The sequence below is a fragment of the Theropithecus gelada genome, chromosome 7a (assembly GCF_003255815.1).
Source record: "Theropithecus gelada isolate Dixy chromosome 7a, Tgel_1.0, whole genome shotgun sequence".
Taxonomy (NCBI): domain Eukaryota; kingdom Metazoa; phylum Chordata; class Mammalia; order Primates; family Cercopithecidae; genus Theropithecus; species Theropithecus gelada.
The window spans coordinates 6,657,738-6,673,238 of NC_037674.1; the positions used below are offsets into that span (position 1 = coordinate 6,657,738).

A 15,501-nucleotide genomic window follows, 5' to 3' on the forward strand; every position below is an offset into this window, starting at 1 on the left:
AGGCGGTGCTTTTTTTTTTTTTTTTTTTTTTTCATCTGTGCTGTAAGTGTGCTGTTGGTATTCTCTTTGGGTGCTAACGGTTGAAAAGGAGCTCCTGCCAGCCGCTGAAAACCCCGCGACACGCGGGCGCAGGGCCTGGGCAGGGCGGCCGGCGCGCAGGTGGCCCGGCCTCGCCCAGCGGCTCTGGAGCGGGAGCCACGCCAGCCCGGCCTCCCGCGAGACCCGCACCCGCCCGCCGGAGCGCGCCGCGGGGCCACGGCCTGCAGGGGTGGAAGGGGCGGCGGCGGCGGGAGCTGCGGGCCACGCACGGCGGCGGCGGGAGCGGCCGGGCACGCACGGCGACGGCGGCGGCGGGAGCGGGAGTCCGAGCCACGCACGGCCGCAGCGGCGGGCGCGGCGGTCGCGGGAGCGGCGGGAGCTGTGGCGGCGGCGGATGGCCCAGAGCTGATCTATGCGGCGCCTGGAGGGGCTGTGTCTGCGGCGGCGGCGGCGGCGGCGGGGCCCTGCCCGCGAGCGGAGCGGGGACAAGATGAAGTACCAGAAATACCTGACGGTGCTGCAGATGGCCATCGGCGTCACTCCCTCCAACCGCGGCAGCCTCCTGCCGCTCAAGAGGAAGCTGTGGTGAGGCGGCCGCGCGGGCGCGGAACCGCAGCCGGGCCAGGCGCGGGCCGGGGCGGGGACCGGAGTGGGAGCGGGGGCCGGGGTGGCCGCCGGGGGGGGCGCGAGGCCGAGGCTGCCGGGCCCGACGGGGCGCGGGGCGCGCGGGGCGCAGCAGCCAAGGCCGAGCGCAGGGCCGACTGCCGCCTTGTGCCGCCTTGTGCCGCGTGCCCGCTGGCTGGTTCCGCCGAGACCCTCGCTGTGCCCGCGGCGCGTACGGCGGCGGGGAGCTGCCAGGACCCCTGGCACCCGCACCCGGGCGTCGGCCTCCCGCCTCTGTCTGTCCTTTCTGCTCCATTACGGCGGGTTCTGGCTTAGAATTTCCAGCCAGGCTCTCGCGGAGACAGCAGAGAATTCATTAGTATCACGGTGTGCGTTTTCAGTTATTTTTCAAAAATTCATCTGCTGCTGAGTGCATAGTAGAGGACGAGTAAGGCAAGGGGAATAAGTTGGGACATTATTATTGCATTGTCGGGGACTGTATTCTACCTGCATGCGTTCCAGTTCCTCCGACCTGGAAACTGTTACTGAGGTAATGAAGAAAAAACACCTTTCAAGAAAAATGTCTGGACCTTACTGGTTTACGTTGCTGATTATCTACAGGATTGTATATTGCATTTTATTAATCATATTCCGTAATCCAGACGGAATCCTAGGAGCCACCTAGGTATTCCACTGGCTTGAGATTTAGGCTTAAGGTTCTTTTGCAAAAGAAGTAATCTAGTAAAGGGAAGACGACTACAGAAAAAAGATGCCAGTTGTCATGACAGTCAGTGGTCATTTTAATTTTAAAATTAGTGGTCAATGTAGCTCATAAAGGTTTTATTCAATTCAACTGAACACAGTCTAATTTAATCCTAAGGTTATAGAGAAAGGAGATGAGGCTGCTCTTAGGTAATGAGGAAGGTAATTCCTGCTGTGTAAGACAGTGTGAAAGAATGATCCTTACCAAAGTCTGTAGTGGTCAGCCAAGAAAAAGATGGGTTAAGAAAAAGAATCCTAAAAGTGGAGAATTTTGAAGGTTAAGACAAATATGGACAGCAAAGTTCAGATTTCAGCTATACCACGTACTGTGTGACCTTAAACAAGTTCCTGGAGTGTCTGTTTCTTCCTCTGTAAAATGAGAATCTTGTTATCTCCCTCATGGGGATATATACAGATCAACTCTGATAATGAATACGAAGGTGTCTACTGCCACTGTGCCTGGCTTAATCATAATCATAGGTGCTTAGTAAATCGTAGTGTCTTTCTGCCTCCACCAATTTGTTTTTTTAAAAAATAAATTCATTCTGCAAAAGATATTTTAATGTGCCGGATGCAGTGGCTCACACCTGTAATCCCAGCACTCAGGCCTATGGCCTGAGGTCTGTAGTTCAACACCAGCCTGATCAACGTAGTGAAACCCTTCTCTACTAAATAAACAAACAAATAAAACAAACAAACAAATACAAAATTAGCCGGGCGTGGTGGTGCATGACTGTAATCCCAGCTACTCGGGAGGCTGAGGCGGGAGAATCACTTGAACCCAAGAGGCAGAGGTTGCAGTGAGCCAAGATTATGCCACTACACTCTAGCCTGGGCGAGAGTGAGACTCCGTTTCAAAAAAAAAAAAAAGAAAGATATTTTAATGTGATGAACAGCAAGTGACAACACTTAGAAGACAAGATTAGCCGCAGTTGAATTAAAACATGTCTGTGGGAGATGTTAGCAAATAAATGAAGACTGTCACTACAGTGAAGGAAGAAGGGGTAACACTTGAAGATTGCTTCTCAGATTGATGGTATATGGGGGTATGGGAGATACCGGCACCAGTGGTCATATCTCCCATTTTGCTTTTCTCCTGAGCACTTATCAATAACTAACACACTGTTTATTTTACTTATTTTTCATATATATTCCCCCTCTCCTCACTAAAACGTAAGTTGCATGAGGGAGAGCTTTTGTCTATTTCATCCATTGCTGTAAAACACCTGCAGCTGATGTCTGGTTCAAAGGTATCAGAAAGCTTCTCAATAAATATTTGCTGAATAAATGGATTCTTAATAATTTGTGACTGGGAAATAATATGTTAGGGAAATCTGTTTTCTTTTTTTTGAGACTGAGTCTTGCACTGTTGCCCAGGCTGTAGTGCAGTGGTGCGATCTCGCCTCACTGCAAGCTCCGCCTCCCGGGTTCACACTGTTCTCCTGCCTCAGCCTCCCAAGTACCTGGAACTGCAGGCACCCGCCACCATGCCCGGCTAATTTTTTGTACTTTTAGTAGAGACCGGGTTTCACCGTGTTAGCCAGGATGGTCTCGATCTCCTGACCTCGTGATCCACCTGCCTCGGCCTCCCAAAGTGCTGGGGTTACAGGCGTGAGCCACCCCGCCCAGCCAAGGGAAATCTATTTTCTAAATGTTCAGTTTTAAGTTATTTATTTATTTATTTATTTGAAATAGTTTTGCTCTTGTTGCCCAGGCTGGAGTGCAGTGGCAGATCTTGGCTCATTGCAGCCTCTGCCTCCAGGGTTCAAGTGATTCTCCTGCCTCAGCCTCCTGAGTAGCTGGGATTACAGGTGCATGCCACCACACCCAACTAATTTTTTGTATTTTTAGTACAGATAGGTCTTTACCATGTTGGTCAGGTTTGTCTCGAACTCCTGACGTTAGGTGATCCACCCACCTCGGCCTTCCAAAGTGCTGGGATTACAGGTGTGAGCGACTGCGCCCAGGCCAGTTTAAAAATTAAGACGTGAGAATAATATTGGAGGAATTATTAGACATCAATATTAGCAGCATTTGGTCACAAAGTTAGGAAACCAGGTTTATTCTTTTCCATCATTGGGGTTCTGCTTCTGAAAACACATTCTCAAAGAATTTCTGAAGAGAGGACACAAGGAAATAAAATCCAGGTAACTTTTATAGCCAAGCAATTCATGTTTGAGGTAGGCAGTGAGTTAGGGCCAGGGATAAAAGCCATCTTACTAAGAGATGGCCTTGAAAAGGCAAGGGGCTTTTGTTGAGCTTTTCCATGATCTTAGGTAATCATTTCATAATTTCCACTCAATGTTAACTTGCAAACATTCATGTAATTCTACAGTGGCAAAGGGAAGAGCATGCTCTGTGAAGACTCTGGAGTGAGTGGCTCTTTTAAACAGAGATGTAGAATACTTCATATTCTTAAGTTGGAGAACATTGTTCTGCCAGATTCATTTTTCTCTTATACACTTTGGATTTATTTTCTAGATAATGTTTCATTTTGCTAGTTTCATAGCAACCGCACGTGGAGCATTTGAGACATAAGGTACCATCATATGTCTAGAAGATAGTAGGATGTAGGTCCTGTCTCTCAAGTGGTGGGTGGAAACCAACAGCAGACATCAACGATGCTTATAAGACCTTGGAATGCACCAGCTTGTGCCTATTTACAAATGCGAGGACCGGACGTGATGGCTCATGTCTGTAATCCCAGCACGGTGAGAGACCAAGACGGATGAATCACTTGAGGTTAGGAGTTCAAGACCAGTCTGGCCAACATGGGGAAACCCTGTCTCTACTAAAAATATAAAAATTAGCCAGGTGTGGTGGTGTGTGCCTGTAATCCCGGCTACTCGAGAGGCTGAGGCAGGAGAATCGCTCGAACCTAGGAGGCAGAGGTTGCAGTGAGCCGAGATTGTACCATTGCACTCCAGCCTGGGTGACAGAGCAAGATTCTGTCTCTAAATACATAAATAAATGAATAAATGTGAGGATGTATTACGAAAACTGGTCAAGGCATATGTGGAGATTTACATGAAGGTATTTATATATCTGTGTTTCTCTGTCTTTACTGCAGTCTCTATGGAAAGGCTCCTGCCAGTGTAAAGGGCAGCGTTGCATGCCTTATTCCCACACTTCCATCTCGCTTGGGCATTTGTGCCTGTCAGTTTTTCTTTGTGCAATATCTTCTGTCTTTCCGATTGGCTCTGCAAATCTCGTAAGGAGAATTATATTTGCAGACCAACTTAGGTGGAAACTAAAGCAGTCAGACCGACCCACATCAGTGGAGCCTGTAGGAACCCTCTTCTCCTCATCCCCTTCTCCGAGAAATTTAGGAAGCAGAAGCGTTTGCAGTGTTTGGTTCTGAATCATTACTTAGGAACCCAGAACAAAGCCTGGTTACCTCTACCCGAGGTAGGTAGAAGTTTGCAGAGCCTGCTGGCTTCCTTTGGGGGACCTCTTGGAATTGCCAGTGATGAAAAGAAGCAGTGGGGCTTTGTGTTTTCAGGGGATGCTGTAACAGATCACGTAAACTTGGTGGCTGAAAACAACAGAAATTTATTTTCTCAGTTCTGAAGGCTGGAAGTCCAAAATCAAGGTGTTGGCAGGGCCACGCTCCCTCAAATGCTCTCGGGGACGATCCTTCCTTGCCTCTTTTGAACATTCTTTGTGGCTGCATCAGTCCATTCTCTGCTTCTGCCTTCACATGACCTCTGTATCTCTGTGTCTTCTCCTCTCTCTTTTTTTTTAGAAGACTAAAACTTTTAATTTTTAATTTATTTCAAATTATAAATTAGAAGCTCATAAAATAAATGCTCCATTGTATAATATGATGTATACATATGCAGATGGATTCTTCTGCAGGCCATATTAGAATCTCCACTGCAACTAAAACAGCTCTCCTCTGACATCCTTGAGACTGACTGACTTATTCCTCTGTCTCGTATAAGGACACTTGTCATTGGATTTAGGGCCCACCTGGATGATCCAGGATGATCTCTTCTGGAGATCTTTAACTTAATTACATCAGCAAAGACTCTCTTTCTAAACATGGTAACATTCTAAGTAAGGTGACATTCATGCTGCTGTTCTGCAGGTGTGAGGCACAAATAAGAGTTACTCTTTTCTAATGTATGCAAAAAATATTTTCATAATTTATTGCTGTCAGCAGTCTTGAGTTCTGCACTACGTGCTTTAATAGTATTTACAGTGGGCTGGGCACAGTGGTTCACACCTGTAATCCAAACACTTTGGAAGGCTGAGGCGGGCGGATCACGAGGTCAAGAGATCGAGACCATCCTGGCCAACATGGTGAAACTCTGTCTCTACTAAAAATACAAAAATTAGCTGGGCATGGTGGTGCGTGCCTGTAGTCCCAGTTGCTTGGGAGGCTGAGGCAGAAGAATCGCTTGAATCCAGGAGGCGGAGGTTACAGTGAGCCGAGATCACGCCACTGCACTCCAGCCTGGCGACAGAGCGAGACTCCATCTCAGAAATAAAAATTTTGAAAAAAAGTATTTACAGTGCACTTAGGGAGAAAAAGCAGTGTCATTTCATTTTCTTTATACTCTGACATTTCCCCAGTTGTTTGATTCGGTGATTATTTAAGGCCATGCACTATCAGTATATTCATTCAAGTAGTCATCTAATAATCAGATTCCAAAAACACTAAGAGTTGCTATTCATTGAGCTATTACTTGGCAGACTCTGTATTAGTGCTTTCCAAGTATCCTGTCATTATTTAACTTAGAGCACCCTTACGAGGTAGGTGCTGTATTTTCCTAGTTTTACAAATTAGGTCATTGACTTGCTCAGACTCAATTCATCAAGGTTTAAAAGACAATTGATCAGTGAGATGAGAGTCTAGAAGGAGAAAATAACTGAAAACAGATAATAAAATGACTGGTAAGTGCCCCATAGAAGGTTGTTTCTCCAAGGGTGGTCCCCCGGCCCACTGATGGATCACTGAGGTCCTCGTTGGGAGGTGAAGGGCTCCAATACCCAAGTCCTTTCGTAATTTATTTATTTATTTATTTATTTATTTTGAGACGAAGTTTCACTCTCGTCGCCCAGGCTGGAGTGCAGTGGCGTGATCTCAGCTCACTGCAATCTCCGCCTCCCGGGTTCAAGTGATTCTTCTGCCTCAGCCTCCTAGCTAGCTGGGATTATAGGCGCCCACCACCACACTTGACTAATTTTTTATATCTTTAGTAGAGACCGGGTTTCACCATGTTGGCCAGGCTGGTCTCAAACTCCTGACCTTCAGGTGATCCACCCCGCTTGGCCTCCCAAAGTGCTGGGATAACAGGCGTGAGCCACTGTGTCCAGCCCATAATTTTTTAAATGACCTAATTATTAGCAGTTGTGCACATTATTATTTCTAAGTTCATCAAATGACTGTTTACTATTAACCTATTACATGAGTTATTAAGCTTTCTGAAGTCCAATGCTTATAAACAAAAATTAGCATTTTACTAGCTTTTCCTGAGGTATCCTTCTGAAGGATTTAGCAATTTTTTGTTGTTGTTGTTTTTTTGAGACTAGCCTCGCTGTCTCCCAGGTTGGAGTACAGGGACGTGATCTCGGCTCACTGCAAACTCCACCCGCTGGGTTCACGCCATTCTCCTGCTCAGCCTCCCAAGTAGCTGGGACTACAGGTGCCCGCCACCACGCCCGGCTAATTTTTTGTATTTTAGTAGAGACAGGGTTTCAACGTGTTAGCCAGGATGGTCTCCATCTCCTGACCTCTTGATCCACCCGCCTCGGCCTCCCAAAGTCCTGGGATTATAGGTGTGAGCCATTGCACGTCGCCGGATTTAGCATCCTTTTAAAGCCAGCTACCCTCCTGTACTTAGCAGTGTCTCGCGGCTCCTTGGCTCACATCGTTGTCTGGAATTCCCCTCAAGTGGAGGAAGGATGCTTTGCTGTCACTCATTAGCATTCTCTTGAGTTGACTGTGGCTGTCAGTTGCCGGTATCTTGAAATGAATATCTTGTAGAAGGATTATTAGATGTTACTTTGTTGATAGACTTGTCCTTGTGTAATTACTTTGTTTTTACCGTCTTGATTATTGTTGCCCGATTCTGTGTTTTCATTGAGTTCTTTTCCACTGGAAATTAGAAATGGGTGGTGTAGATGAGCTTGGAAGTCATTTGTCCTAGGATGGTTGGAAATATTTGTAGCCAAAGCTCCTGAGTTGGAAACAAAAGGAATGAATACCCAAGGCTCCCTGGGAAGGTTGGGCTTTCAGGGCGGGGGAGTAGAAAAGCACTGCAGCAGAGGGAAGGGTGTTGGGGGGGGGTGCTTGCAGAATGTCAAGAAGTTGTGCTGCACTGTGATGCATGTATTTTGAACTAGTGAAAATTTGTATGTCTGTCAGATTTAAATGACTTTGCTAAGGACCGTGTCCCATGTCAAAGATGTAGCAATCCACATTTGGCCTGTAGCTAACAGCCCGACAGAGCTTTGTAGGTGTGACGTAATGGGTAGAGTTGGATTGGTGTATGTCTTTCTCCTGCATGTTCTTGACCAGGGAGGATATATTCAAGGAACAAGAACTAAATGTTGACAGTTTTCTGGGTTGTTAATCATATTGGGGCAGGTGCCGGCTATCACCCAAATGAGGGCCTGTCTAGGAAGCTGTGCTGGAGCCTCTGAGGGGATGCCTCCTCCCTTACCTCGGGAGCTATGATGGTAGAGGCTGCAGTGCAGACCAGACCTGTTCTAGCAGTGTCAGGTGAAGAGAAGGGAAATGGGCAGAGCAAGTGGGGGACTGCCTCCAGGGGCCAGGCCTGTGGTATGTGTTCATCGGGTGGGGGTAGGAAGTGGAAAGAGAGGGTGGGCCCTGGGCTTCTGCCTTTGATGCATGTCAGTCATGCCCACAAGGAAAGCACACCCTCATGAGGGAAGTTACAAAGGGGATGGAGAGAGGCAGGAATTTTCTCCCCAGCTTCCCTCTAGGGAGGATAAAACGGAATTAAGAACTAGGAAAAGTAAAGCCTCCCTGTAAGCTAAATATTGATTTTCCTATAGGTCAAGGGGAAATGTGCAAGGTGCTTATACGTCAGTTCCTAACTTTATTTCCCTGTCATCAAGGGCCATTCCCCTAAACATGTGGGGAATCATCCCCACAGCCTGAGTTACTCAGCTCAGATCTGCACCATCATGGCTGGGGAAGAGTGGTACCAGGCGATTAAAATAATTTATACTCCACGTCAAATGGAACTGTCCTTGGTGGGCTCTTTGTATAGCTCTTCTCATGTGAGTTATAGATATGCAACTGTGTTCTTGTGAGTGTCCAGAAAAAAATAAAACACACACATACTCCTCCCCAAGACAAATATTCTTAAAGACAGTAATAAACAAAAGAGAAGCAATGTCTAAAATTCACCTATTCCTACAAGAACACTTCTACTTACACCAGGGTTAATATTCTACATTATTATCTAGATCATTATTTTTTCTTTTCTTTATTCCACACCAAACAAAGTGGGGGTGGTCATTATTGAGCCGTATGCCTTTTAACAGTTTACCTCAGCTTCCCAAAGATCTGGTCAAAACTTTAAAGTTACTAAAGTTACTCTGTAGAAGCCTGGCTAAATTCTTAGACAAGATACCATCTTCCTGTGGAGTCTGTGGGCAGGTTGGGTCCAGAGCTGATTTTCACCTGGTGTATACCAGTTTAGCGCTAGTGATTATTACATATATATATACATATATTTTGAGACATATCCTGGAGCCTCTGAGGGGATGTCTCCTCCCTTACCTCGGGAGCTATGATGGTGAAGGCTGCAGTGCAGACCAGACCTGTTCTAGCAGTGTCAGGTGAAGAGAAGGGAAATGGGCAGGGCAAGTGGGGGACTGCCTCCAGGGGCCAGGCCTGTGGTATGTGTTCATCGGGTGGGGATAGGAAGTGGAAAGAGAGGGTGGGCCCAAACACAAACACCAACACACACACACACACACACACACACACACACACACACACACACATTGAGACATGGTCTCACTGCATTGCCCAGACTGGAGTGCAGTGGTGTGATCACTGCTCACTGTAACCTCAACCTCCTGGGCTTACGTGATCTTCCCACCTCAGCCTCCCAAGTAGTTGGGATCACAGGCATGTGCCATCCCGCCTGGCGAATTTTTTGTATTGGTTTTAGAGACAGGGTCTCTCTGTGTTGCCCAAGTTGGTCTCAAACTTCTGGGCTCAAGAGATCCTCCTGTCTCAGCCTCCCAAAGTGCTGGTATTACAGGCATGTTTTTATTATGATCCTGGTAGGGAGGGCAGTGGATCTATTCTTCTAGTTATATTTATGGTCATTTTATTTTTCTGTTTTAATTTTTCACTGGATTTAGTATTACATTGAGTTAACCCTGATAAATTTCTTTGCTATCTGCCATTTATAAAATTTGGTAGATACAAATTTTTATTACAGGCTCTTTTAGGCTTCTAGATTTGGCATAAAGGGAGAATAGTGATGCCTTTCTAAGTCAAATGAGAGAAAACTTATGAAAAACGCTAGGCAGATTTATTTATTTATATTAAATGTTTGCATTAACTTTCTAAAATATGATCACACCTACCAGCGCTATCAAAATAAAGTGAGAGAAATAAAGAGTTGATTTGTATATTGTTTTATAACTATTTTTCTTTCCCATATGTCCTCTTTTGAATAAAGCTCATTGTTTTCATGGAAGCTTTTACCCTGCAGAGAAGAGAACAAAGCTGTACAATGTTTCTTTTTATCCTGAGAATCATGAAAGTGGCACCAGTAAAAATTTTACCTTGGGAGGCCAATTGAAAGGAAGACGCACTAGAAATTCAATGAAAGAAGAAAATTGATTTTTAAAGCTACAACAAAATTGCTAATAGTCTGAGTAAACAATAAAGAATGTCATCAGTGGACCGGTATTTTTGAGGACTCTCTGAAATGTAACTAGTAGATAGGGATAGATCTGTTGAGAGAAGAACCTTGCAGTTCTCTGGAACACTGGGGTCGGAGAGGCAGGGCTGTCCTAGAGGTAGCTACTGGCTTACAAACGAAGCTGCCTCACAGACCTGGCAGTGTATGTATCCCATCTCTCTGCCAGAGTTACTGAAGGCAGGCCACAGTAGTCGCAGTGGGGAAATGGGTGTTTTCCAATACCAGTGTAAGTAGATATTAAATCACCAAACAGTTCAAGAAAGCTGGTACCCAGAGAATTACCAAATTAAAACACAGAAGAACTAATCCCTGAGAAAATGGAAAAAACTAGATGGTTATTTTCAGAAAAAAAAAAAAAAAAAGAAAAGGTTATTTTTGGAAAGATGCATGAGAATATTGCATTAATTAAAAAAAATACTAGATACAGGCTGGGCGCGGTGGCTCACGCCTGTAATCCCGGCACTTTGGGAGGCTGAGGTGGGCAGATCACGAGGTCAGGAGATCGAGACCATCCTGGCTAACACGGTGAAACCCTGTGTCTACTAACAATACAAAAAAATTAGCCGGGCATAGTGGCGGGCACCTGTAGTCCCAGCTAGTTGGAAGGCTGAGGCAGGAGAATGGCATGAACCCGGGAGGTGGAGCTTGCAGTGAGCCGAGATTGCACCACTGCACTCTAGGCTGGACGGCAGAGCAAGACTCCGTCTCAAAAAAAAACTGAAAAGAGAGAGAGACTTGGAACACTTGAAAACACAAGATAAATCAGGAAAGGATTAATATAAAATTGTAGATGGGGAAAATTATCAGACAAAATAGCATTTAAGGTAAAATCTTTAATTGGTATAGTCTTTTTATATGATAAAGGATTAAATCCCTAAGAAGATATGTGTCATAAGCACCAAGGCATCTAATAAAAAATAATAGAAATATAAAAACAAAAACTAAAAGTCATGGATTAATTGACAAATCCATGTTCATGGTGGGAAATTCTATAATAGTTCTTTATACAGAATCAGCAGTTCAACAGACAAAAATATCATGAAGGACATGGAGAAGTTGAGTGATAAAATAATGAAGTGATAAAGTCGCCCTTGTATTTAAGGACTCCCCCAAATGGATATTCTCATATACTGTTGATGGAAGTGTACATTTGTAAAGCTTTTTGGAACAGTATTATCTATCAGCATTTAGAAAACTCCCATCTCTGACTGCATTTCTACTTTGAGGAATCTTTCCTAACTAAATAATGCATTTGTACCCAGAGATGTTGCCAAGGATGTTCATCACTGTATGGTTTGATAACAAACATATGAAAACAAACTAAATGCCTATTAGTAGGGGAGTAGTTGAACAAATTATATTACATCTATATTATGGAATACCATTTAGCCATTGAAGAGAGTGAAATGGTTCTGTGTGGATTATTATGGGAAGAACGTTAAGATATATTAAGTGAAAAATACAAGGTACAGAACAATGCACGCAGTTTGGCCACCTCACTAAAAAAATTTCAAAAGGAAATAAACACATCTTTATATAAGCATGAGCATTTGTCTGGGAGATTATACAATACAAAGAACTGTTAATAGTGGTTGGTTTTGGAAAAGATATAGGGGTTTGGGATGAGGGGGAAAAGGGCAGCTTTTACTTTCCATTTTTGTATCTTTTTATGCTCTTCAAATGTTTTAACTATATGGATGTATTACTTTTATTCTAAACTGTAGCCATATCTAGTCTATTTTATGATATTTACTGTGTCTATATGTATATGTATGAACATGTATTCCAGTGTGCACTTTATAGATGGCTTAGATTATTTACTACTACTTTTTATTTTGTATTTTATTTATTTATTTATTTTGAGATGGAGTCTCGCTCTGTCGCCCAGGGTGGAGTGCAGTGGCATGATCTCAGCTTACTGCAAGCTCTACCTCCCAGGTTCACGCCATTCTCCTGCCTCAGCCTCCCGAGTAGCTGGGACTACAGGCACCCGCCACCACGCCCAGCTAATTTTTTTTGTATTTTTAGTAGAGACGGGGTTTCACCGTGTTAGCCAGGATGGTCTTGAACTCCTGACCTCATGATCTGCCCGCCTTGGCCTCCCAAAGTGCTGGGATTACAGACGTGAGCCACCGCGCCGGCCTGTTTACTGCTTCTTGTTGTCTATGTTTTCGTGATTCCATAATTATGCTGAATTAAGTGTTGGCTATCATGTTTAGATTTATGTTATTTTCATGCTTAACAAAACCATTCTGAACAGTATCTGTGACGGACACAATGATAGCTCACTTGTACTGGGTGTGAGTGCTGAATAAATACCCGCCCAGAAGGAAGCAGATACCTCCGATTTACCTAGGAAACTTCAGTGTAATATTAATGGCTTCTTCAAAGGTTGTAGGATTGATATTTAATGAATCTTTTTTTAAAAAAACCTTATTAATGAGACAGGGTCTTACTGTTGTCTCTCAGGCTGGAGTGCAGTGGTGGCTCACTGTAGCCTTGACCTCCCAGGCCCAAGCAATCCTCCCACCTCAGCCTTCCAAGCAGCCAGGACCACGGACATGCACCACCAGGCCAGGCTAATTTTTTTATTTGTGTGTATATATGTAGAGACAGGGTCTCCCTGTATCGCCCAGGCTGGTCTCAAACCCCTGGGCTCAAGTGATCCTCCTGCCTGGGCCACTCAAAGTGCTGAGATTACAAGGTGTGAGCCACCACCCACAGCCTAATGAATCGTAATGTTGTACTATTTGAACCCTGTCAGGATGTCTAAACTAGCTAAGAAATACTTAGAAAGGGTATCTGATAGAATGTAGCTCCGCTGTGGTTCTTAACTTTTTGGCTGGAAAAAGGAGTGTGACATTTCCAAAGCTTCCCTTGAGTAAATGCTTACCTGAAACTTGAGAAATGTGTTCACCTGTAAACCTGTCTTTTTAATAAATTTTTTCTTTCTTGCAGGGTAACCCCATCCTCCGAAAATCCTAATGGTGCTACTTCTAGTGTCAGCCAAGGAAAACCCTCTTTAAGACGAATTAAAGGGAGATTACACAGAAGCAAAAGCCTTGATAGCATCGATTTCTGCGAGCTCACTGTAAGTGGACTGATCAATGCTTTTCTTATTTTTTCAAAGAGTATGAAAGTTTTTATTTTATTATTGTCATAAAAGTGCAACAGACTTATTTTGTGGCAGGCATTTTTAAATTTTGGAAATGGTTTACCCAACAGGTTGCCAACCAGAATGTTTTCTTAACTAGCATGGATATGATACATTTATAAAATGGTTCATAATGATGATTCTGATACAAAGAGAAGATAGAGAAATGCTTCGTGAACTCCACAAGAAAAATTGATTTAAGTTCAATAGAGTATTAATGGGAATATCTTATAAAATCACAAATCCACATGTTAATATAAGTAGAGACTTAAGTGTCTGATTAACCCCAAGTGCCAGACAATAACTACTCTGATATTATTAGGACAGATCCCAATTCAGTTAATGGTGGTGCTTTCTTTCTATTCTTTTTTTTTTTTTTTTTAAGAGCCAGGGTCTCCTTCTGTTGCCCCGAATGGAGGGCAGTGGTACAGTCATGGCTCACTGCAGTATTGAACACCTGGGTTCAAGTGATCCTCCCACATCAGCCTCCCAAGTAGTTGGGACTATAGGCGTGTGCCACTATGCCTGGCTAATTTTTTAATATTTGGTAGAAATGGGGTCTCACTATATTGCTCTGGCTGGTCTTGAACTCCTGGCACTTTCTTTTATTCTAAGTGGTTACATTAATGGTCATATTTGACACATTATTATTTCTCATATGGGAATGTGGTAAATTCATGCATGTTTTTGGAGGAACACTGGCACTTTCAGGCCCCACTTGAATAAAAAAGATACTGTAATGCCAATTTGTAAAACAAACACTAGAATTTTCTTTGTAAAAAGGTTTTATTTCAATTAATGTATCATAAGGTTCAATGGTAAATTAATGAATGTTTAGGTTATTTGGTAGACCTGATATGTTCATTTCTGTCCTTTTTGAGTTTTAAAAAATTTTGAATGATAAAGGTACCATTCGCCATTGTTTCAAAAAATGGTATCAAAATATGAAACTAAATTCTATCTCTTTCATCTCTTACCTGTAACTGCTGAAAATAAAAGCTCAGTAAATGTGAATACTCTATTATTTACTCTTTTTTTTTTTTTTTGAGATGGAGTCTTGCTCTGTCGCCCAAGCTGGAGTGCAGAGCCACAATCTCAGCTCACTGCAACCTCCGCTTCCCGGGTTCAAGCGATTCTCCTGCTTCAGCCTCCTGAGTAGCTGGGATTACAGGTGCCGGCCACAATGCCTGGCTAATTTTTTGTATTTTTAGTAGAGACAGGGTTTCACCATCTTGGCCAGGCTGGTCTCAAACTCCTGACCTTGTGATCCACCCGCCTCGGCCTCCTAAAGTGCTGGGATTACAGGCACGAGCCACCGTGTCCGGCCAGTACTCTATTTTTTTTTTTTTTACATTTATTTTTATTTGTTTACATTTATTTTACATGCATTTTTACATTTATTTTTTCATTTTTACTAAAATAATTTTATTCAAGCATTTTACTTTAAAATGTTCTTGAATGCTTTATGACATAAGACATAAATAGGTAAAATGTGACCTATCAGAAGACATTTAACCAAGAACAGAAAAAGAATAAAAAGACAGTAAATTCTTGCTGAGTAGACCTAACAGTTAAAGTAACTAAAGAAAATGTAAATGTACTTCAAAATGAAGTGAACTGCTTTTCGAAAGTGAAACATTGAATTCATCAAGAAACAAATTTAAATTATTTGTTGGAGTATAAAAATGGAAATTTAAATTTTATCAGCTTTTTTTTCTATTGTGTAAAACATTGTCATTACTGAAGCATAATCATATAATTAATTTTGCATGTCATAAAATATGTTTCTTTGCATAAACAGAATCATTCTGGTTGGGGGAGAGACTATAATGTTTTTGGAATGTAACAGACAAAAAGCTTTACAGAGAAAAAGATTGCCTTCAGTTTTCCACAAATAGAAATGACAAATGAGTTACCTTTTTATCATAATAAATATGTTTTTAAATTATTGAGAGTTTATTGTCTGCTTCGCTTCATGAAAGAATTGAGCTGGTTGAAGTTAGTACACCCTCCAAGCAAGGA

At 43.2% G+C, this 15,501-nt stretch overlaps 1 protein-coding gene across 2 annotated transcripts in view; it reads left to right on the forward strand.

The window, feature by feature from the left end:
• The first annotated feature begins 451 nt into the window (after positions 1-451).
• Positions 452-15,501, forward strand: part of TJP1 (tight junction protein 1) — a 274,011-nt gene continuing 258,961 nt past the window's right edge. For both annotated transcript variants that reach the window (XM_025389949.1, XM_025389950.1), the window contains exons 1-2: positions 452-624; positions 13,284-13,416. In XM_025389949.1, coding sequence (XP_025245734.1) covers positions 452-624; positions 13,284-13,416 — 306 coding nt within the window. The remainder of the gene's footprint in view (positions 625-13,283; positions 13,417-15,501) is intronic.